This window comes from Desmodus rotundus, chromosome 6 (assembly GCF_022682495.2).
Source record: "Desmodus rotundus isolate HL8 chromosome 6, HLdesRot8A.1, whole genome shotgun sequence".
Taxonomy (NCBI): Eukaryota; Metazoa; Chordata; class Mammalia; order Chiroptera; family Phyllostomidae; genus Desmodus; species Desmodus rotundus.
In genome coordinates this window covers 9,280,831-9,305,444 of record NC_071392.1, presented here as the reverse complement: position 1 = coordinate 9,305,444, position 24,614 = coordinate 9,280,831, and the positions used below count along the sequence as shown (strand labels likewise).

At 46.8% G+C, this 24,614-nt stretch overlaps 1 protein-coding gene across 3 annotated transcripts in view; it reads left to right on the top strand.

Annotated features, from left to right (window-relative positions):
* Positions 1–24,376, top strand: part of ITPRID1 (ITPR interacting domain containing 1) — an 88,701-nt gene extending 64,325 nt beyond the window's left edge. For 2 of the 3 annotated variants that reach the window (XM_045197382.2, XM_024562920.3), the window contains 5 exons: positions 15,346–15,428; positions 15,736–17,034; positions 20,647–20,774; positions 21,514–21,625; positions 22,088–24,376. In XM_045197382.2, coding sequence (XP_045053317.2) covers positions 15,346–15,428; positions 15,736–17,034; positions 20,647–20,774; positions 21,514–21,625; positions 22,088–22,390 — 1,925 coding nt within the window. In that variant the 3' untranslated portion in view covers positions 22,391–24,376. The remainder of the gene's footprint in view (positions 1–15,345; positions 15,429–15,735; positions 17,035–20,646; positions 20,775–21,513; positions 21,626–22,087) is intronic. The other variant, XM_045197381.2, reaches the window with a different exon arrangement.
* The last annotated feature ends 238 nt before the right edge of the window (positions 24,377–24,614 follow it).

Sequence of the window (24,614 nt, the reverse complement as noted above, 5' to 3'; positions counted from 1 at the left end):
TCTTGACTAACTGTACTGAAAATAGTAGCAAAGAGAGTGGACATTTCTGTCTTGTACTTAATCTTAAAAGGAAAGCATTCAGTTTTTTACCACTAAGTATGACATTAACTGTGGTGTTTTGTAGATTGTTTCTGTGCAGATGTTGGACTTGCCTTCACTGTTCCAACTACTTATAACTCAACCTTCACTTCCTGTGCAGAACCTCAAGGTCATCCAAAGGTGACAGATGAGGGTCTTCTCAGATCTTTGCTGGTAGCCCACTCAGCCCTGCACATGTGTACAGCCGCCTAGATGCCGGGAATATGTCAGCACTTTTCAAAGTCCTCTATAGGTAGGAGCCAGCTTCTGGTTGGCCAGCTAGTGTTAGTCATCACCTCGGGCAACCACAGTGTTAAATAATCGCCATTAGTTGTTTTCAACAAATACCCTGATGATACAGCTTTTCTCACCTGAGGAGCAGTAAGTCAGGCCGAAAGAAAAGTCTAGTAACTAGGGCTTTGACAGAGAGCTGCCAGGCAGGTCAGTAACTGCTAGGGCTGCTTGTTTTCACAGATATCATTGTTTCAAGACTGTTATTACCAGGCTAATTCAGAGCTGGGAAGAGGATGATGGAGTCAGAGAAAGTTTAAAATGCCACAGAGTTTACTATTCTTAGTTATATCCTGCTGTATTTTCCTGAATTGATGTTCCTTAGATTGTTGCAAACTGTTGGTTAATTCTAGAGTTCTGAAAATATTGATTTTGACAGTTTTTACCAGTGTTCTTATTGCTTTTATGGAGTATCGGGGCTGGGGGTTAGTTTTCCACTACTCCAGAAGTGCTTCTCTCTCTTTATGTCTTTGTAATAAAACACACTTTTCCACTGTAGCTTTAGTGAGAAGTCAGCAAGGAAAAAATTATATGTGTTCACTGCATCATTTTAGTAAGAGCCTACATTGTTCTATTGTTAAGTAACAATTGATTTAAGAGTTTCTACTAGTAGAATATCAAGCAGTAAGACACACCAGAAGGAAAGCTACTCTTGGTTAAGGTCGTCTTCCTTTTAAATCCCCGTATGATCACAGTCTGCTTCACTTCAGTCGGAAGCCCGGTCCCAGTGGTTATGTTTATAGTTACGTTGTATACTCAACACTACTCTGGACCTTCCTGAGTTTGGAAAAGAAAAGGCTTCTCGGAAAATGCAGATATCATTTTGAACTCTTTATGGCTCTCTGTACAGCATAATGACATTAAGTTACATGTGTGTCATTCTTGCCATTAATAAGAGCTTCATTATTTTCTATCTCATATGTGTTTCCCTGCACTCCCCTGGGCAGTAGGTCCAGCGGTCAGGCTTATCCGCATCATTGAGATGCTGAGCTTTGGCTCAGTGGAGTTGAGCGATTGCCACAGAACGGCCAGTCACTGCACACTGGTTGTATGCACACTGGTTGTATGCACTGATGGGCTGGGAGTTGAATCCAGGTCACCTGTATTAAAGTGTAGAGACTTCTTCACTATACTGTCCAATGTCCTTGACTCCAGGTATCATGGAGTTTTAGATTTTATTTAGTCCAAACCATCAGTCCCGAAGTACCTATATCACCTCCAGTATCCTCCTAAGCACCTAAAATAAATGGAATGGAAAGGTCAGTCCATAAATGTTTTCCAATCAAATTATGCTCTACTAGGGAAGGTTGGATCTAGGTCCTCTGCTTTTGGTGCAGAGGAAGTTATGGAAGGGAGGGAGAGACTCAACTTCAGCTCAAATTTAAAAAATAAGTCTACATGCAGGTTTGCAAATCTACACTTTCTCTAATAATTTAACAAATATTTATTAATCCCTGATTGTGTTCATGGTTGTAAATAATACAAAGCCTCTAAAAAAGGAAGAAATGACATACACTTAATAGGTTTATATACTTCATGAATACAGTAATTTTCTGTTCTGTTCAATCCTATATACCCAGATCCGCAGAACATATGCAGATCCTGGTACGTGATGGGGATTCTGTATGTAGTTATGGAATTAATTAACTAAGTACTAGTAACTTCAGGTGATTTTAAAGCCTATAAAAGTATCAGTGGGGTAAGGAAGCATAGAGTGCCCTGGCACAGAGAGCTGTGTTACATTGGGTAACTGAGGTTTTCTGAGTCAAGAGTATTGAACACCCTCATTGTCTGACTTTAGAGAGGTCATTGCTTAGTTTTGAAACCTACTTCAAAAGCACCACGGAGAAAACTCCCGAGTCAGCAGCTCTGTTTATACTTTCAGATCACCAGGAATCCTGAATGGTCTTTAGTCTATTGCTAATGTTCCATCACCATTAGCCAAGGGATTAAGTGGATATTTCTTTTTAAGCTATAAGCTTTCAGCTTGAGAATGTAACTTAACAGAGATTAATTTTATATTTTCTTAAGGAGAATAAGGGTGGCTTCTAGAAAGTATATATTGATTAGCAAAACTGTAGCAGTTACCATAATCCAGAATTTCACCCTTAGAAAATAATATAGGTTCATTGAACACACACTGTCAGTATGTTCTTATTTCTTCTTTGAATGCGGATATGGGACTGACTTGTAAAAAACAAAGATGTTATGTGTGTGCTCTAATGGAAAAAGCATGAACATAAGGTCAGGTCATATGCATTACCTACAGTAAGTTATTTCAAGGACACAAATGTCAGTGTTTCCATTTTCATGATGGACATTAGAGAAGACATCCAACTTGGAAGTCGTAAGAACTAGAAACATGTACAGAACATGAAGAACAATAATGGCGAGAAGGAAGTAGTAGCTCTTAGTGCTATTGTTATTACTATGGCTCCATCTTGAAAGTAATTAGCAAATTCCCTTCTCTCATTTCTGTGGAAAAGATACAAAGACATGATTAGTAATCATCGATGTATTGTCCCTATTACACTCTTAAGCACAATGAGACCTTAACTGATTTTAAAAAAAGGAAATCCTTTCTTGATTCTTATGAGCAAAGGATGTGCAGTTACATAGACATTCGTTTTCAGACACGATCACCGCCATTCCTACTAACATGCTAAGTGGCTAACCGAGGACTGGCACAAGCAGGGTGCTGAGGGTTACTGAGGGTTCTCATCCAGTGCTCTGTAAGAAGCTCGACTGCTCTGCCACGCTCTGACCCGGTTACAAGACGCCTGCGATGCACACGGACATGTGCACTGTTGGAATTCTTGAGTGTTTCAAGAATTATGGTTTGCTTATTAGTAATATTACTTTCAACTGATCATGACTTTTAATTGTGGCTTTTCTTGGTTTTTAAAAGCTATAAATTATGGTTAATTTACTTTGTTCATTTATTATATGTATGGTTAGCCCTTCAGGGCCTAGTGATGAATATTTTACATATTTGAGCCTTTTGCTTTCAATAATTCGATTTTTCAACATGCAGGTTCCAGAGTTCAGTTATGAATCATCTCTACCCTTTATCGTAGATTGGGTTCCCCAGAAATGGAACTGGGGAGAAAGGTTTGTGTTAAAGTGATTCCCAAGTGTTCCCGAGAAACCAGTGGGGGAGTGAAGAGAGGGTCCAGAAGAGAAGGGGGTTAACACACTTCGTAACAGGCCCTTCCACATGCAGATAGGGATCCAGTCTCTCATCGTCTCTCCAATTCCACAGGAACTGTCGGTCAGGTTAGCTTTGAAAATAGCTAATACCTCAGTCACACAGTAGCTTCCCCAGGTAGCTGGGGAAGTAGTTTTCAGTGGCTTTCCCCCAAGATCTCCTTTGTGCCCCAACCAGGAAACAGCATGAGGATCATGCACCAGTGAATGAGACACAAACAAAACACAAGACCCAAAAGGCCCCTAAAATGCACGTTGTCAACATGAAAACATTAGCTTGTCTGTCAAACAATTGTCAGCCTCCCAAATCTCCCCTACTACTTTATGCCTTTCCAAACCCCAGTACTCTGTTTATAAGAGGAATGATTTTAATCTCCATGGTTTGATATATGGTATGGTTGTCCTGGTCCTATTTCAACCTAGATAGTCTTCTCTTCCTCAAGCCCCCTGTTGCTTGCATTGCAGGTGGCGTCCTTCTTTCCTTTCTAACCAGCTGCTCCTGCGCACCACCGTGAGGAGGTAAACAGCTGGAGGGAGCTACCGCCGAGAAGGTGGCTCATCAGTGGGAGCTGTGCTCGTCCCAGTGCAATTTGTCTATCAACCTGTTCAATTTTTAAAGTGGTTGGCATCTTTCAGGAAGAAAAGCCTGGAGAAGGGACAACCCTGTTGTGCCTGCGATCACCTCAGTAGGTCTGCGGCACTGCTCCCATTAGGACAGAAATACCACCAGCCGCTAACATAGTGACAGGCCTCTGCTGAGAAGGTGCTCGATGCTTCTCCGTGTCAAGTTCTTCATTGAGAAGCATTAAGGCTACAATAAAATTAGCCCTCAGTTTCAGATTGCCAAAGGCATCATACCCCTCTATGCAGTGCTAAGCATTTCTAAGCTAGGCAAGAGGGGCATTGAAACAGTATCCAAATATCCCCAACAGGTTAATTAAAAGAAAACCGTCTTGCTCTTTGTGAAGACAACGTCATTGTAAGTGGCAATAGTAGAGCTCAGTCAGGATGACTCAGAGGGAACACCTTTTGACTCCTGTCCTTCCTTAGCACTTGCTCTTTAGACCAGTCCCTCGCCTTCCAAATCCTTCAGTGTCTTGTCTGTTAAGGGAAAAATAGCGCCCACACTTTCTCACGGTTTCCTACTTTACCTCTGTGCCCCTTCTCGCTCCCACAGTAGGTTCAGTACGTTGGGTTGAAAGAATGGACATAAAATATTTGAATTTCAGAAGAAAATCTTTGATTTCAGAAGAAAGGTGCTTAAATTCTCTTCTGAGACTATGAATCACTGCAGGAAAAGAAAATAAAGTTCCTTTCCTATTTGTAGCGAGGGAGGTGGTAGAGAGAGAATTTCAGAAGCGTACATATGTACTGTTGTTAGAGAAACTGTGCGTGCTGTGCAGACGTTTCCTGGTGCCGTGACCTCCCTGGGAGGCAGACCTGCCTAAGACTCGCACAGCGTTTGGTCAAGAAAGGGAAGGTACAAGGCACAATGGCTCCAGGAGGCTCTTCCCCTTAGAGAAGGTAGAGCTAATGTTAGAAAAGGCTTTCAGCTAAGAAAGCAAAAGGGAGCCCAAGAAGGCCAAAAGCAGATGCCCAAAACTTCCCTTCCTTGGTTGGGTTGCCACGTAGAACCCCCAAATTATTGTTCTGTATTAAGACCTACCTGCCATCGTTTCTAATCTGTGAATGACGACACCAAGACTCACAACAGTTAAGTAACTCGCTCAGGTTGATCCAGCCAGCAGGTGCTGCTGGCTTCAGGACAACACCCTGCTTTATCTGACTCCAGAAGGTGTGTCCTGCAAACTCCAGGCTGCAAAGAACCCACCAATGTAACTTTGCTGCTGCAGATTGCCTCCCGCTAGAAGCCACAGTGGGAGAAATGGTTTATGATGCTCCCTGAGGGCCTGGGGGACCAGAAGCATTTCCAGATTCCCTCCCATAGATCTGAGTGCTTGCGCTTGACCGTGTGTCTGGGACGGCGCCCCCCTCCCTGCCCTCCTCCCCGACTCCAACTCCCTGCCTGCCTTTGTCTTCTTCCAGAGTCTAAAAATCATGCTCGCTTTACCTTTAATCTGTCTACATGAGCCATAGTATTCTATCAGTTTTTAATATGGATTGAGCCCCCTCCTATGTCTCCGTGGGCTCCAGGGAGCCATGTGGAGCCGGTACACACGCTCGTGTTAGATGCTTAGGGGTGAAGGCGGGGGTGTGATCATTTCCAGGCCGCCAGAGTTTGGCCATTATAAAATGGAAGACTGGATGACTGCATTTCTAGGCCAACCTTCGTACTTCATATGTGAGAGGAGAAAGGCCCGTGAGGTTTATTCCTAGTGCTGATGATAATTAATGTCAAATCCTGACCCAAGACTCTCAGTCCTGACTCTTCCATTCTGATTATTTGATGATTAACCAATGGTCTGTGTAACATGTTCCCAATTTATTCTTTGTCTTAGCTTTATTTGTAAAGCTAAGTGTGAGCAGCTTAAATCTACTATACCATAGTATTTTAATGTCAGAAATAATGTCTCACTTCTCCTCAATTCCCAGAATTGACCTTAGTGCCTAATATATAGCAAAGATTCAAAAGTATGTATGTTGAAGCAACAGATGATCAACTAGGTTTTTTAAATAAAGCATATTTTTTAAACAGATAAAGATTAGAGTAAACATTTCTTAGGATTTTTTTTAGAAATCTTTTGTTTTATAAAATTAGGTTATAAGTGCTTAATCAAAATAAAATGATCTCTTCTAAAATTAAAGCACTATGTATCAGACTCAGCTTTACTGAACGTTATAAGAAAGTTCTTTATTTATGGATATTTGGGGATGATAAGAATCTTCTGTAAACTTTGTTAAGACTTCTTTCGCTATGACTAAATCTGTGATTTTTCTAACGTTAAAAGGAGCTGAACTGATTCTAAAATCAAAGAACAGACAGAAGTTCAAGTGGGTTGTAAACTTGGCAAAAACATGTTCTACCAAGAAAAAAAGGATTCAGCCTCAAATCTGTTGCTGTGCATGCATCTTCTGGTTTTCCTTTTGTAAGAGCAAAGTCCAGAAAAAAAATCGTAACATCACATAAAGCAATGGAGTATATTCTGTGTGACTAAAGATATTAAAATCGCTTGTTTGAAATTAGGCCAACCACCTAACACCTTTTGAAAAGTCGGCCTGAAATAGGCCACCTTCTGGCTACAATTCGTGCTTTAAGTTTGGGTGTGTGCCCTTCCGTTCTGAGCGTTGCCACCGATAACGTTTTAAATTGTCATCGGTAATCTGGTGCTACAAGGTAGAAATAGGTTTTCCTAACTTATTTTTGTTTGCGCTCCACTATCTATAGATCCATGATGTTCTTTTCCTCGGCTGTCCTGCTTCTCTGTGCTATCACGAGTATCCCGCAGGTAGATACAGCAGTCAGATCGGATTGTTTTCCTGTAGTAGGTAGGTACTGAGGATTTCACTTCCGAGTAGCTTTTAGCATTTGAATCCACTGTTCCCAGGCCTGTGGAACCCTGCTCTAGAGGAGGAGCCAGGGCTGCCACAGCCCCAGATAAAGGGGCTTAGTTTTAAATGTGCCCAAAGGCTCTTGTTGTAAAGGCAGTTTGACTCTTTGTAAGGGCTGAGGACATTCTCAGAGCGTTTGACTCTGAACTTCTGGAGAGGGGAGGCATGGTCTCCTTCCCCGTGTATCCCCGGAATCTAGCACACTGCCTCACACACAGTAGGCACTCAATAGATAAGTATTTATAGAATGAACTTATAAATACAGCAAGCTTTCTTGTAGAGGGTGGCTAATCATCTGTTTTAAGATGATTTTATTTTATTTGGTTGCTTAGAAGGCATACCTTATGAATTACATGTTTCTAAAACAAATATGTTGGGGAAGATGTTCTGGGTATTTTTCCTTGTCGTCAATTTAAATTAAAGGGCATTCCTAGTATTTTTCCTTACCATCTATTTCACCCTTGACCTGTGGCTTTGCCCACAGACAAACTCATCGGATGCTGCGCTGTGTCTTTGGATTCCCCCCACCATTCACCCAGGGCCTGGCACAGAACACGCAGTCAGTAAATGTTTCTGTTAAAGGAGTGGAGATTATGCACAAAATACTTTTTAATAAAACTTTAAAATGACTTGGAAGCAATAAAAAATAACATTAGTAATGGGGAGAAAAAGGGGCATGAAGATATTCTTTAGAGAATCATTAAAATGAGGAGGACCAAGAGACAAAAGTGATTAAATGTGACAGTTACGGAGAGCAGTGCCCCAGTCCTCTGTCCATCTTTCCTCCAAGCTTGGCTGAGCTGAGGTTACCCCCGCCTCTTCATTTATGAGGAAGCAGAGAAATCAGAACTAACCTGAAAAGACACAGTGCTGTGTGAGCACTAGGTGAGCCACGGCACTTGTGACGGTGTGGTCCGTGGCGCTGGGGGCCCGTCACTCAGGCAGGGACGGGATACACTTTCAAAGGGCTCCACTCTCCTGCTAGTGTGTTGAAAGATTTTTGAAAAGAACTATTGACTGAGGAGGGCTGGATTCCAGAGTCGGTAATGGGAAGCACCCCAAGGCTAGCAGGAGTAGCGAGCCGTGGTCACCCATGAGTGTGAAAAAGCAGAGGGAGAGAATCGTGGTCCTGGAGCCTGGCAAAGGTGGAAGCTTCAGAAGAGAAGCTCCCCCACCAGGAGCTCTGGCCAGGAAGCTCTGCAGCAGTACCAGGAGCTCTGGCCAGGAAGCTCTGCAGCAGTTTTCAAAAGGAGGAGGTGGTGAGTCAGTATCCCGTGCTCCTTCTCCTGCCCTCAGTCCCCTACCTCTACGGGCACCTCCTATCAACTGAACTCACGAGACAGCCTGGAGCAGCACAGACGGGGCAGAGAATGACTGGAGTGGGGACAGTGGAGACGAGGAGGGATAAAGGGGAACCAACACACCAGCTGCCCGGAGGCTCCCCTTGCCTCTGATGCAGCCACGCGTCCTACACGGCCCCCAGAAGGCAGCGAGGCGGAAGGTGAGCCTGGTTTCTGATGGAAATCTTAGTTCTCCAGCACGGTGACTCCAATTTCTTTCCTTTTCCGTCCTGGATTATTACTGTTGATCAAGCAGGCTGCCATGTAAGAGCACTTCTACAGCTTCTGACTGTGCACGTTTGACACAATCACCTGACAATCCACTGTGTGCTCCCAGACGGCTGCACAGGAGAAGGAGCAGTTGGACTGGTCGCCTCCACAGCCACGGCAGGTGAATCAGTACAGACATGAGAAGCTCCAAAGCAATTGGTGTTACAAAATTTGCAATCCAGCTATTGTCTCAAGTGGTGATGGGGGCAGTGTTTATTTTGTGCCGGAAACTTCTATTCTTTGTGTTGAAATATAAGATGAGCACTGGGTCTAAATTAAAGTCTGTCATCACATTCTTCCAGGACAATGACGGCGGGTTTGCTGTGAAAGTTTTCACTTGTTTCATCCCATGAGCCTGCATGACCAGCCCCTGGCCACTCCGTGCCACTCCACTCCAGGCACGCTGGCCTCTTTCTCCTGAGGGCAGAAACGCAGCTTGTGGGGGAGGCGGGGCAGAGAGAGGTCAGCAAGTCACTGGCTCTGAATACTTTATGCCACGGTATCTTTTCAATGTGTTAAGGTCGTGTGTTAAGACAATTTTTAAGAAAATGGTATTGAAAAGACGCCAGAGGAAGCAGTGTGAATGATGTATTTTCACAACACAACGCTCAGACTACTGAACCAATGGAGAAGGCTCTTCGTGCTCTCTTCCCTCTCAACGAGCATCCTCCTGTTAGACAGCAGGAGATCATGGGGGCTCATCTGTTAAGTTTCAAAGTGGAAATTTGGCAAATCAAGAATTCTATACCCTTTCAAGCTGTCTCTGTGGCCTGTTCTCTTCAGCGTATTAACAGTGACTTGGCCCACAGCAAGATGAGGCTCAGAACTGCAGGTAACACACATAACATAGGCTTCAGAATGGAAATCAACATTAGCCTTGACAGGAGGGGGCCATGGTCCCAGATGAGCTACATCAAATTCCACAAGCACACAACTGAAATCATTCATTCAGTTTTCAAAACGTGTTTCTCTGTGTCGAAACAGAGGCTGACCTCAGACTGACAATGGGAATGCACTTGTCCAGACTGCTGCAGCCTCCGCTGCCTGTAGACATGAAATATCCCGAGGCCAGAAGGGGCCTCCTCTGCTCCGTGCTGGTCAGAATGTATCGAAGCCTCAAGCTGCAGGTGCCAGAGTTCACCGCACACATTGCTAAGAGCTTACTCAAAAGTACAGGACACAAGCGGCCTGCAAGCCCCTCCCTGCGAGGGCTGGCTTCAAGGCTCTGGGGAGATTGAAGCTGAGGGGCAAGGCCTGGGGAGTGCAAGGGAGCTGCCCTGAAAGGGGTGGTTAGACTGTTCTGTATTACTCCACGGAGTACATTTGGTGCAATGTAAAAGCATTTTCTAAAACGTATGACATGTTCTGACATGTAAGAGCAGGTCTGTGTCACACAGGTGTGTAAGCCATGGCTAGATGGCCACCTATAAGGAACGTTCTGGATTCCTGCATTGGATGGCAGGTGGCACCATCCTGGCTTCCTACCTGGTAGCCTGGGGAGTCCACATAGCCCACACTGCTCCCTGTTGTCTAAATGCGGCTGCCCCCCACGCTTGCTGCTGCCCAGCCTCTGACGGCCTTTGAGTTTGCATGTCCAAAACGTCCAGCTCAAAGATCACTTGTTCCCGTGCCTCAGCTTCCCTCCAGAGTTGTCACAGAATTTTCTACTATTCAGGGACAGAAGAGAGAGGAACATGGCAAAGGAATAGGCAAAGTAGAATAGTAAAGAAAAGATGAAGATGGTAGACCCCAGAGAGTCTAAGGTTGAATGTTCCTTTGGCTTGACACAACCCCAGCGTGCCTCACCCCTGAAAGACTCCTGTCGTCGTCTCTGCTCTCACTCACGTTGTAACTCCATAGACTCTGCCCCTGAGCCACTAGGAGCTCAGACTAAGTTAAGTGTATAGCTGGCCAATGGGATTCAGGAGCTTTTATTACCAGGCCAGCTCAGAGAAGTGGCCCTTCAGTGGACTTCTCCCACCAGACAGCCCCGTCAGAGACAGCAGCTCCCTGGCACCTCTGAGCTGCGCTGTGGTCGGTGTGAGGCTGCCACCTGCTGATTATTCAGACAAAGTGCCTGAGGCATCTGTCTCCTCCCAGGCAGAAAGTTTTCCTTCCCAGGACTGGTCCTGCCCAGGTAGGGTCCGCCAGTGTAGGGAAGGCAGAATCTAACTCTGTGCAGGGAGTCCTGTGCTGCAAAGGGTAACCTCTCATAAATATTAATATTAATAATTATACTCACTAATGAAATGGAATGATATTAATAGTGATTGAATGATATTGATAGTGATTGAGTAGTTAATATTAAGATGCTGTTCAGCAAAACTTTATTTATATAATTATATCAGCTTTCTACATATGCATAAGTCATCATGCATGTATTATTGGACAGGATTCTCACTGCAGGCCCACAAGTGAAATGTTGTTACCATACCCACTTTCCCCACGAGGAGCAGACCCGGAGAGCACAGTGGCGTGCCCGAGATAGCACAGCCAGTGAGCAGGAGAGTGCGAGTCTGAGCGCAGCACCTCCTAGAGGTGTGAGAAGGGGACAGCAAACATTTTACGTGAAGCCTTTGTTCCAAAACGGAGACTGTCAGGGTTTTAAGAATGGGGATGTACAGCACCCTTCCCAGCTCACAGTGCGAACTCTGCACCAAAGCATGTAGACAGAACAAGAAGCTCCAATTTGTTTCGTCCACCCTTCAGCAAGGTTCGGCCCTCTGGGTGAGTATCTCTGGGTCTCCTGTTCGTTCTGTAGCCCGGGGGCCGAGAGGAAGGGGCGGAAGGCAGTCTGTCTGGCTCTCTTCTGTCTGCACGCTTTGTTCCCTGAAGAGGGGCTCGGGGATGCAGTGGAAACAGGCTGTGGTGGGCCCTGTGGTGAGGCACACGAGGGGGGTTGAACAGGAGGTTTGCGTAGAGATAGTCCGTGGAGAGGCTCCACCCTTTGAATATAACCAAAAAAATTTTGAAATTCTGCATTGAGCTTTTGAAAGGTTTCTGTTATAATCACCATTTATTTTATACCCATAGTGGCTATAAGTAGGATTCTTCCTAACTCTAAAAGGATCTGAAGAGTTTTAATATTGGCTGAGTTAATTATAGCAAGAGCAGTAAGTGTTAAATATTGTATAATATTGTAGAAATCATTGCACAATTTTCTATAATAATACACAATTCATGTGCACTATTTCCTTTGACAACAAGGAAACAAGTATTCTATCCCCTCAGGCTAAAGCCTGGATAAAAATTGTGCATCACAGTTAAAGGGAAATTTTACAGGTAGTTCCTTCCATGCAAATGAATCACTTTTCTAACTTTTCTAACTTTTTTCTAAAGTTTTTCTAACTTTTCTAACGTAACTTTTTTTTCCATCTTCTAAGTCTTTGTTATAAAGCCCACACTACCTTCTATTATTTCAGTTTAAATAGTCAAGTGTCTTTTAAAAGATTTAGGTAACAAATCTTTAAAATGCACCCACACAGGGTTTTTTTTTTCTTTCAGTATTTTAAAGATGTTACTCCACTATCTTCTTGCTTGGATTATTCTGATGAGAAATGCTGCCTTTCTTACCTTTGTTTTCTCTGCATGTGATGTGTCTTTTTTCTCTGGCTTTAAGACTTTTCTCTTGATCATTAGTGTTGGACAATATCATTTTGATGTGCCTTGTTACAGTTTTCTTCCTATTTCTTGTGTTCGGTGTTGGTTCACCTTCTCAAAACAAACTCTTCTTGGAAACGTTTTGTGCAGTATGCTCTCTCTTCTTTGGGACATTCCAGTTACCTGTGAACTTGACTGCTTGGAGTTGTCCCAGGCTCACTGGTGCTCTTTCAACTTTTTTAATTCCTTTTTTTGTGATCTCTGTCTTTTATTTGGGATTGTTTCTGTGGCTCTGTCTTCAGTTTCACTGATATTTTCTTCTGCCATTTCCAAAATGCTGTTCATCTCATCCAGTATAACTCTTACCTAAGACATTGTAGTTCTCATTTCTAGAATTTCAATCTGGGTGTATTTGAATATCTCGTAATCTCTACTTAGCACATTTAATCCTTCTTCTGCTCCTTGAACATAAGGACTAAAGTAATAATCAGTGTTTTAGTGTTCTTGTTTGCTAATTTTCACATCTGTGTCAGTTTTAGGTTCATTTCAATTGACTAATTTTGATTTTTCTTCTCACTCTGGGTCATATTTTCTGGATTCATTGCACACCTAATAGTTTTCATTAGATGCCAGATACTGTGGATTTTACCTGTGAGTGCTAGATGTTACTGTATTGCTACAAATATTCTTCAGCTTGGGTCTGAGACCCAGTTGAGCTTCGTGGAAACAGTTCGATCATTTTAGGTCTTCATTTTACGATCTGTTAGGGGGGAACAACACTCCCTGGAGGGCTGATCATCCCTCAGTCCTGAGGCAAGGCCCAGTCGAGTACTCTGTCCTGCCGATGCTCCGTGAGGTGCGGGGCTTGGGCCTGTGGCTGGGGGGAGCAAGCGCCATTCCAGGCCGGGGCGAGCGTTGGGCATTGCGTCTTCTAATCCTTTGCAGTGCTCCTTCCACGGCCTTCTGAGCTCTCTTACGTGCGTGAGCTGACCGGTGCTCGGCTGCATTCTCAAGGGCGGCCCTGTCGAGTTCCCTCTTTGTGCAGCTCTCTCCTCTCCCCGCCCCCAACTCTGTGAGCTTGAGCTGGTGCCATCCTTCCAGCCTCTCAGTTCTGCCTCCTCAACCTGGGGTCCCTGTCCCTGCAGCTGGGCCTGCAGACTCTCTCAGGGTGACCATAGGGCTCACACCATTCATGTTCCACTTTCCTAAAACCGTATTTTCATAGGCTTTGTCCAGTTTTTTAGTTGTTTAGGTGGTAGGGAAATCTCATTTTTGTTACTCCAGCTTTCCAGAAGCAGAGGTCTTATTTAGGTCTATGGTAAATATATTTTATACTTTATCTTTAATTACATAACAGAAGTAACAGCTGTGTCAAAAGAAATTGTGTCCTCAAAACTTTGCTCAAATTTCCTTCATCTCCCTCAGCTTCAGCCATTGAAAACTGACATCCTCTGGTTTTTAGCCGTTCATTTTATTTGAAGTGAATTCATGAACGTGGAGTTTACAAATTTTTAATTCTACAAATCTAAGCTTCTTTCTATGTTGACCTCAGGGGGAGGCAGCTGGGATGTGGGCTGGTAGACAACCCCCGCCCCGGAACTCTGTCTCCACTTTGGCAGATGCGTGGGCAGGAAAGGCTGGTGGGAGGCGGTCCTGCAGGAGAGGAGGCGCTGCTGCCCTTCTTAGTGGAGCTGTCGTTGACCTAGAGCACACAAGCAGAGGCTGGATTGTCCGTCTTTCCCTTGAAGTCTTCCGCAGCAGCCAGTCCTCCATGCCGAGGCAAATTCCCTACTTCCCACTCAGGTACCAGATACCCAAGCACTGCACCCACCTTCCATCAACGTTTCCCTTCAGCCCACTCCCCAGACCCACGCCCAGTTTTGTCTTCTCCTCCTTCCGCTTCTGGTATTGTGAGGAAGCTACATTCTCACCACCCTCTTCCTGAGACTTCCTAGTCTAGCCCCTACTGTATGTAGCTGGAAGCATTTCTCAGTAAAGAAGAGGGGAAAAAATCCTACAACTTCATCTTTAGCTGGGTGACTCCCTCGCAACCACGCACTTCCCCCACCCCTGTTAACAGAACCGGGTATTAATGGAAGGAGTTACAGACAGGTTTAGAATTTCAAGATGGCCATGCTCAGAGAGTTGTTGCCTGCCCACACGCAACAGTGCTCCTTCCCTGCCCCTCCCTCTCGAAGGGACGGGAGCAGCATTGTTAAACATGAGCAGGGACTTGTGGTCACGTACACAGAGTCCAGACGAGGTTAGTAAGGGGTTCCCAGCCAACGTTGAGTCCAAAGAACAAGAATGTGCATGTCTTAGTCCATTTGGGCTGCTGGAGCAGAATGTCATACACTTGGTGGCTTAACAACAGAAGTTTATTTCTCACAGTTCTGGAGAAGTCCAAGATCAAGGTGCCAGCAGATTCCGTGTCTGGTGAGGGCCTGTTTCCTGGTTCATAGATGCTCATCTCTTGCTGTGTCCTCACCTGGTGGAAGGATGAGGGAGCTCTCTGGTGCATCCTTTATAAGGGCACTAATCCCATTAATAAGAGCCCTGTCCTCATTACCAGATAGCCTCCCAAAGGCCCCACTTCCTAATACTGTCACCTTGGGACTTAGAATTTCAGCATTTGAATTTGGAGGAGGGACACAAATATTCATTTACTTACGGACATATAAATTTGGGGTTTTATTGGTTATTTCTAGCGCGACATGTAAGGCATGTGCATTTCCTTCTGGATTTTCTTCCCCTCAGTAAAGATCCATTCCACAATCGTTGCTATTCTACGAGATGTTAGTTCCTCTCCTCTGCTTCATGGTTTACTCCTTATATTAGGAAACCAGTGACACAGTTTTACATGGACCCTCTGACAGTCAGTAGGGGGCGCGGGGCCGGGGAGAACCCCTGGAACTGCCTCTCTCACTTCTCCTTCCCAGCAGCGGGCATTTGGAGGGTCTACAGCATGTCGGGCACACGGGGGCTTTGAGCCCAGTCGTGTTGGCCTGTCTGCACCTTGCTCCCCTGGCCTCTTTCTTTCTTTCTGCAGGTGTCACAGTGAGCAGAGCAAACAGCTGCCAGTCTGACAGCAGCGGGTTCCTGGAGGAACCGCTGGAAGCACCAGCCGGGCAGGTAGATGGCCACCACAGAAGGGTCAGGATAGGGTGGGAGGAAATACAAGTTCCCAGTGCGCTGCCACAATCAGAAAGGGCAGTCGATGCTTAGAAGACAATGCCGTAGGCCCCCAAGGGACAGGGTACATTAAACAGGGTGCCAGGAAGCTCAGCATTCCTCTGCCTTTTAGTTTCTTTTAATTTTACTAAACGAGTAAGCTGAGCTTCATGGTGGTAACAATAAGGGGGGAAAAAAAGCACATATTAAGCCTAGCGCCTCCCCCACCTTCCTGACGCCTTTGCCTCCACCCTTGTTTCTTCCACAGATGCCTTCCTTGCCTGCAGGCCAGAGCCCTGCTGAGGATGGATGCAGAAAGCCAGGGGGTCAGAGCCCGCACTTAGGGTCATCCCAGCACTGCCAGCGAGACTCAGAGGAGTCTAGCTCCAAGAGTGGGGCGAGCATGTCCTTTTCCAGCCAAGACTGGAGTTTCTTAGAAGACAAGTCCCCAGAACCTGCAGTGGAGAAGGAGTCTCAGCTTGAGGCCATGGGGGGGCAGCCGGGACTGTTAACCTCAGATGTGGTCCTGAGCTGGGCCACCACTGGGGGAGAACGCCCAGGGAAAAACAGCCACCGGAGGCAGCCCCCGCCCCTGCCCCAAACTCAGCAAGAGGCCAACATCGGCAGGACCCCCTGCCAGAGGAATTGTCCCCTGGAGTTCCTGGTGACTGAAGGGGGCGGTGGGTTTCTGAGGCCTGAGGGAGCCAGGGAGGCACCCATGCAAAGCCACCCCTGGGAGTCTCACACATCACCGGAAATGGATGGTGCTCAAGACAAGTCCCTGCCTGCTGACCCTGAGTCCCCGAGAGCAGTGGGAAGCAGTAACACCTGTCCTGACTTCAACCACGGCTCCCAGACACAAGGAAGTCCACCACCGCCTGTCCCCATGCCCAGCGCAGTCAGGACCTCTGTAGTGGACCTTAGTCACACATGCGAAAAGGCCATGCCCCACCTAAATGAGCTGTCTAGGGGTGCTACTCCCCAAGCGAAGCCAAGGGATGGGGCTTTGGGTCAAACACCACCCAGGGCAGAACCTGAGCTGGGAGCCCTTCCTTCCAGTGCTGACTCAAACGCCGTTAGCTCCGAGTCCACGACAGTCCAGATGTCCTCCAGTCTGGTGTCAGCTGCTCAGAGTGCTGTGGCCTGGGGGACTCACTCTAGAAGAACAAGTTCAGAATGCACTGTGGGTGACCCTGTTACAATGACACAGCCAGTGCTGGGGACAGAAGCCAGACGGTTCAATGATGTTTCTGTGCAGACTGGCGTGTGGGAGCCCAGGTCCTGGCACTGCTGTTCAGTTCCAAGCAACAAGGCCCAGCCCCTCACCAAGTCTGTCTCCCTAGACGCCGGCTTCCCCAGCAGCTACCCAGTGTGCGTCTGCCATGCTGTACCTGCCCACTGCTGGGGCTGCTGTCACCACCATCCCCACTGCCACTCAGGGGGACCAAGTCCCGGCCCCGTGCGCTCGGCCTGCAGGCACGACCCGCACTCACAGGGTCACCTGGAAGCCCAGCTCATGAAGACTTTGGAAGCCCTGCAGGACACCGCAGTGAGGGAGCTGTGCTCTGTGAGTGCTGATCTCTACAAGGGGGCGGGGTCGCGGATGAGGCAACAGCTAACTCCAAAGGGGTGATGTTTGGCCTTCCTTCTAAACATAAGCTCTCGGGGCGCACCTTCCCGTTGCAAGTCATGAGTAGTGTTTGTGGAGCGCTCTACGGTTTATGGTCTTTTCTCACCAATGTCTGCTTATTTTACACTTCCTGTTGCCTTGTGAGTTAAGGAAGGCAAATTTTATTGTCAATTCCTATTTTACAGAGGGCTGTGGAACCTTATACAAATTCCTATAGGAGGTTGTAAACATTACTGCATTTGAACCTGATCTGCAGTGCAGTCTAACTAACCAGTTGTCTGTCTCACAGTCGCTCAGCTGTGTAGTCTCGCCCAAGCCAGCCAGAGTCTGTGAGCCCAGGTCTGAGCGGCCCCAACAGTGTGCAGAGATCTGGCCACTCGGAAGAGTCATTACTCCTGGCCTGACTCTGTGACCTGTAGCGCTTCTGCAGGAGGTGCAGGGCTTCGTGGCCCCGCCTCAGACTGGTGTGTAAGTTTTAAAAGAACAGGAGTTTGGACGAGTGTGCATTTCACCATCCCGTGTCTTCTAATACCTGGTCTCACATCAACTTAGCCCTCCCACCTCTTAGAATTTGGAATTATACCAAAAAATGGTATTTTTATATCAAACTGATTTAGCATTATGCACCTGCTGAAATGCATACTACATTGGGCTTTACTAAAAGACGATGCATTTCTCTTTATTTAAATCCAAGGAACCACAAACATACACTCAAAGGAAACAACCAGAACACACATACAGGAGCATATTTGTACTCCTGTGTACACACACCCAGAGGCAGAAAAACAAGTGAAAGTAAGGTATTTCATTCACCCGTGAAAGAGGCTACTTAACTAAACGAAAGAACAGACGCAGGAGCAAAGAGAAAAAGCTTCCACAGTGAGCGAGCCTGGGTCTGCCGGCCTGAAAAATATCCCGGAGAAAAACAGCTCCGAGTTAGATGCTGGGTGCTAGCTAAGGATAGAAACGTTCATAATTAATGAGAAAATTACCTAGAAAACAGGTCTTGGACCAAGTGGAGATTACAGGCAGAGACTGATGCCATCTCTAACAGGACAATGGGCATTCCAAGCACATGCTGAAATTAAAAGCGTTTTAGGTTAAAAGCTCAGGAAAACATCACCACCACACCCCCTCGCATAGCAGCAGGTAACAGTGCAGAGACACACTTGGCTGGTCAATGCCATTGCCATGGTCTCGGGAGTCCCCTGAGGCAATGGTTTACTGACATAATTGAATGTTTGTGCATAAGTGAATTCTTTACAATGATTTGTTAATTTAAAAATTTTCCAGAAAAGAAGATGTATCATAAATTAGATTTTTTGGTACTAAGAAATTCTTTGATAAAGCCTGTGATTTAGATTTAAAGAAAAAAGAAAGCACACACAGTTTAGCCAACTCAAAAGTTCATTGTTTCTCGGTGGCGTGGCTATTGCCACGGGTTGTTCTCGTGGCCTGGGCCAGTAGAGCAGACCTTGCATGATGCTGTGTTACGACGCAGCTCTCACACTGCAAAAAAGAGTTAAAACAGCCCCCTCTTGTATTTGTTTGTTTGTTTGCTGAACGTTTTCTTTTTTCTGGAACTACTACAATGCTTGTTCTAGAGCCCAAACGTATTTTCAGTGTTTCCAAATGGCCAGGAGATGGCAGTGTTTCAGAATTTTCCAAGTCATTCCCGTGACAGAGAGCCACAGGCCAGGTATCCCAGTCCCCACCCCACCTTCCAAGTACAAAACCTAAAATAAGGAGAGGAAACAAACAATTCAGTGATGATGACGTTCAGCCTACTTGAGCAGCCTATTTCCATGTCCCGGGTCTCACTGGCCATGGAATGTGGTCGCCTTGTAGGAATCTGCTGGGGCCACACATCAGCTCCCTCCGAAGGGACAAACGACTTCTCCATGTGGCCAGCCACACTGCAGCCCCACTGTGACTCAGAGAGACAGAATGACCCAGCAGACTTGGGTTTGAAATCTGACTGCCACGTCCTGCCCTTGGACAAGTGGGTTAACCATTCTGTGTCACGGCACTTTATCTCGAAAATAAGTTCTTCATGGTCTCTAAGATCTTTTGTGGCTTGAAGAGCCATAATTGTCACCTTTCAGACACTCTTGCCAACACCAAGAATGCCTCAAACACGCCTCTACCTGACTCAGGTGCACTCACGTGGAAGCAAAAGTAACTGGAGGGCTGTGCTGTACAAATACGTTATTTGCCATAAAAATTAGAGGATAGAATCAAAACCAAACTCTCCAAGCAAAATGACGGAGTGCTTTCAATAGAAAAATAGCATTCCTAGGAAAGTAATTTTTATTAAATTCCAGTTTTTAAAAAAATACATCACCAGGCTGCTAAGATGGGCCATGTGGTTTTGAGGAAAAGGGTAAGAAGTCGGGGGCTTCTTCAAAGCAGGGCTGGGAGGATTAACATAGCTGTGAGACTGGTTTCCGTGGAACGAAGAAGAAAAGGTTAAAAAGAGGCCTGCTTGAGAAATCAGTTTCCTCTCGAGAGCTCCCCAGAGGCCCAGATTCAGGCTCTCCACTTTCATCTCATTGCTCTCCTGTGCGTGAGGGATGCTGGGGAATGCGGTCTTTTCACTTAGACACATTGCTGTTCCTGAGATATTAGAGTTTGCTAATGAGAACAAAGGGGAGAACGATAGTGGGTGGGCAACTAGCAGCCTCTGCCTCACCAGAAAGGGGGTTCAAACCCATGGGCCTGGTAGAGAGGGCATTAGGCTCCAGTCAGCATTTATGTCAGTCAGGTGGGTAGGGATGCTGGGCTTTTGGATTATGGATCCATTCAAAGCTTGGTCCAACCTGGACTGGAAAACAAGGGATGCCTGGTAAGAACTCAGCAAATCAGCAGAGTGCCTGACAAATGGACAGGGCTTGTTGGCTGCAAGAGATATTTAAATAAGGAAACCAAAGCATACAGAGAAAGTAAGGTTTAAAGAGTAATTCCCGTCAGGAGTGGTGCCTGGGAGCAGGCCTGGGAGGATGGTTCAATCCCCGATTCCAGTTCATGGTGGGATGGGGTGTCTAGCTGTGCCTGCCTTCCTATGGGTGGGCTTGTTAGCTGGCTAGAGGTGACCCCAGATTTCAGCCACTAGGGACTGTGGTTAAGCCAAGCTAAGACTAATAAAAAGTATTCTTAGAAGACTTTCTCTAAATAAACGTAACCATCTGAACACGTGTGTTCAGTGCTGTTGAGGTTCAGAGTGAGGCTGTAAGATGACTGACTTCTCTAACCACACGCCCGCCCTCTGGCCATTCCCCGCTTCTGGCCATCCCCCCCCCACCCCCCATATCTACATCCTCCCATCCCTAGTCCCCCAGACTGCCTTCCCACCCAACCACTTCCACCCTCCTGTCCCAGCCAGTGCTGCCTCAGGTGGCTCGGAGAAGCCCAAGGCTGGACTTTCCCTTTCTCTTCCTCACACAGTAGCAGTACAGCAAACGGTGGACCCAGGTGACGGCAGGCTCCACCGTGGTAAACTGGCAGCGAATCAGAAGGCTGTCCTTCTGAGTTCTTTCTGGTTGTTCTCAGTGCACGGCCCATGAGATGGAAGCAATGAAGACGCTCTGCCAGGGTTTCCGGGAGCATTTAGAGGAAATTGAACAGCACCTGACAGGACAGCAGGCACTCTTTTCTGGGGACATGTCAGAAGAGGAAAGGTAATTACACTTTCTTCTGAGGGAGCCATAAGGGCAAGTACCAACCCACACACCTGAAGCCAGGAGAGGTAATCAGGGCAGGACAGAGGAGCACCCAGGAGCCGCTGGCCAGCTTTGCCTCGGCGTTCATGTTCTTGTGCTTGCTTTCTGGTGGGAATCTTTGAGAGCCATTGGCTGGACAGCCACACAAACTCTTGAAGGCCAGGACTCTCTGAGGTCAGAGGTGGGCCGTAGCTAGGAAGAAGTCCTAGCCAGCGGTATATCTTTAATCAAAGCAATGGCCTCATGTAAATACAAATGTCGGGCTTATTAGAGTTTAGAAAACCTGCATTATTTTCACATAAATTAAAAACCCAGAAGTAGATTAGTAGTCACCTGAGGTTGGGGGTGGTACTAGGGTTCACCTATAAAAGGCCACGAAGGTCCTCATTGGGAAGGTAGAAGGGTTCCGAATCTCAGTGGCGACAGTTGCACAGCCTAATAAATTCACTAAAAGTCATTGCATAGCACTCGACGTAGGTAAACTTCACGATGTGTAAGTTAGTCTGCAACAGAGTTGTTTAAAAGGAAAAACCATGCTTTAGTAATACACCCATCTCTGCAACTGATAGGAATAAAGAAGGGGACGCTCTCTTGCAAGGACTATCAGAGGAGTGGCCCACATTTTGAGAGGAACAGTGGAAGAAGGCGCTTGGGTGGAGGTGATTGGGAAATTTGACGTTCTATTATTTACCCGCAGGAAGGAGGCGGAGCACCTGCAAACTTTACGCAAAGCCCTGCGGCAGGAGGTGGAGGAGCTGGAGTTTCAGCTAGGAGACCGAGCTCGGCAGATCAGAGGAGAGATCCTGTCGGTACGGGGCAAGGGGGCATGGGGTCGGACTGCGTGCTGCCCAGCATAGACGGGGTGCATTCAGTGGGAAACCGGATTGTGCGGTCATTTCAGAGTCCAGGGCTATGCACCAGTCCCTTCATTTTAAATATCAAGAAATCGAAGTCCAGAGTAGCACACTGGCTTGCTCATGGCCACGTGGCTAACCGATGGTGATTCAGGATTAGAACTCAGGTCACCTGGCCCCCATGCCAGTCTTTCTTCCTGCCCTGTAAATAGTGCTATTAGCCCATTTTCCAAACGAGAACGAGAGACACAGCTTTGGACCAAAGGTGGGCTAAGTCACGGCTAGCACCTGCTGCTAGCTCACAAGCCCACTCTGGAGAACTCACCACCCATCCACACCTTCCCCACACATCTGAGTTAGCTGTTTGGTGTGTAGAAGGTAAGTCGTCCCCTCTTTGTATTGTTGTTTTCCTTTTAGCAGCTTGAGCTTCTCACAGGGGAACCCCCCGAAAACTGTACAAATCTGCACCAATGTGACTGGACAGAAGACAAGAAGAGCCAGATTCCGCACGCCCAGGCCCACCCAGCCTTGTCCCCTGGGGCTGCCTTCCCTGCCGATGATGGCCAGCAGACTCCCTGCCCACGTGTAAGCCACGTGGCTGCCTGTCCACTCGCCCTAGAGTGCCACACCAGGATGTCTCCTCCAGCCCGGGAGGAGTTGGGTGCAGCCCTTTTGTCCCACCGTCCTGTTGGAGAAAAGGAGACAGATGTCGACCTCTAAGTCAGAGTGGGCTTGATGGCCTTCCTGCAAAATGCAAGAGCACGTTCTAGCTGGAGAAGGATCTCTGAATTTCCCCATTAGACTTATCTCTTAGCCTTTTATTGGCTATTTTAATAAATATTCTACTGTATGGCTAAACCTGGGAGGAACTGAGACTATTCTAATTTTCATTCAGTACAGAATAAGTGAGCACCTACTGTGTGCCTGGCAGAGGGAATATGTGGTGGCCAATATAGGTACAGATGGTCCCCTCCTACCATCAATACCTTCTGTGACTTGAAGCAAAACATTGTATAATGAAACCAGTTTTACCACAGGCTAATTGCTACAAACAAGAGATAAGCTCCCACAGCATTTAATCAACGTCCTAATGAAGCAATGTTGAAAAAAAGAACATCACTCAAGGGTCTGCCGTATGTCTCAAAGCACACACGGTGTACGGTGTACAGTCTTTGCCCCGAGACCACATGAACATAAACACGTATGAACTGAAAACCTGTGTGTAAATGCTGTGAAGGCCATAACGGGGTTTATGAAAGAGGAACACAGCCGGGAGTCCTATTTACACCAGGGGATTGGGAGGGCCAGCGGCAGGAGTGACACAGGAGGTCCAGGCACAAGGGTGGCCAGAAGCGTTGGTGCAGCACCACGCATGGGCCACACACGGGCCCGGTGTTGGGACAGAGATGTGAACAGACAGACTGGGTTCTCCCCACAGAGAACTGGACGGAGAGCGAGAAACAACTAATAATTTCAGCCCTGGCTAGTGCTGTGGTTTGGACGAGTGTATGGTGTGGGGTGAGACGCACACGCAGTGGTCAGGCTGCTTGGGGACGGCCTTGCTAAGGCAGGTGAGGGAGGCAGAGGAAGCCATGTGGAATTCTGGGGAAGGAACCATTTTGAAAGCAGAGGGAATGAAAGTTTCTGGCCCTGAGGCAGAAACAGTGAGCGGGACTGAGGGCCTGAGCAATGGGGGAGTGGAGGGACAGAAGTCCACGAGGTGGGCCGCGGGCTGGCTGGAGGCGGAGAGCCAGGACCCTTGGGTAATGGAGAGCCATTGCAGTTTTGCACAGGGCTGTCATATGATCTGATTTGCATTAAGAAGTCACGCAGACTGCCTTGTGGGAAAGGCACAGCAGGGGGTCTTCCAGCTAGGCAGAGCTCTCAGCAAGTGGGCTGTTGGTAAGACCCCTGAGGTGAGAAGCAGAACTGTGGACTTGCTTCCATTCAGCTGGGGAGGCTCGGGAGGCCCCGCCCACCCAGAAAGTGCAGAAATGTGCACACTATGGCCAAATGTACTTGCAGTCTCTACGGACCCCGGAACGCGAAGGAAGGGGGAATAAATGAAGAATGTAAGAGTCAGGAAACTGCATGGAAGCTTCCAATTTGTATAGAAAGGTGGGCAAGTGGAGGCCATTGCCAACAAGTTAACTAAAAAGCTATTCTTTTAAAAACGACCCACTACCAGAACTGCCCCCTCGCCAGTCCCCATCACTGTCGGGAAACCTGTGCGTTGGAGCCCTCAGACCCTTTGGACCAGTGCACAGTTTCCTGTGTTGACTCGGCTTCCTGGGGTGTGGACACACCCTCCCCTCCTTCACCCTCCTTTCTCTGTCTCCACACCACCTTCCTCCGTAGACACTCGCCCTGCAGGCCTCTGTACCCCGTCCCCAGCTCTCTCCAGAATTCCTGTCCTGCATCATCTTCTTTCTACAAGATACTTGTTTCCAGAAAACAAGTCCCAACTTCCCATTTAATCTGAACAAATGTAGTGCCCTGAGTGGTGCATTTGCTTTCTCCTAAAGCTCTGCATGAAAACGGGGATGTCCTTTGACATTTAGAATGATAATAGGTTTCCTTTCTTGTGGTTGGCAGGAAGGCAGGAAGTCCCAAGGAGATCTTATTCACTTTTGTATCCTTCACAACATCTGATAACAGTATCTTGCTCATAGTCACTTCCCTGTAAGTGTTTGTAGAAATAAAGAGAACTGCTTTGTTTTGTATAAAACATTGTTCTGGGATTTGTCTTCATTTACGCTCCAAGTGAGACACATGTGCACCTATGTATGAAAAGCCGTAGTCCCCTATACCACTTACCATTCGCTTTATAAAGATGCGATATGGACCGACTCATGCCCCCCTCCCCGCCATTGCCAAAAAAAATTGTATCTTGAAGCCTTAAGCTCCAGTGTAATAGCATTTGGAGATAGGGCATTTAAGGAGA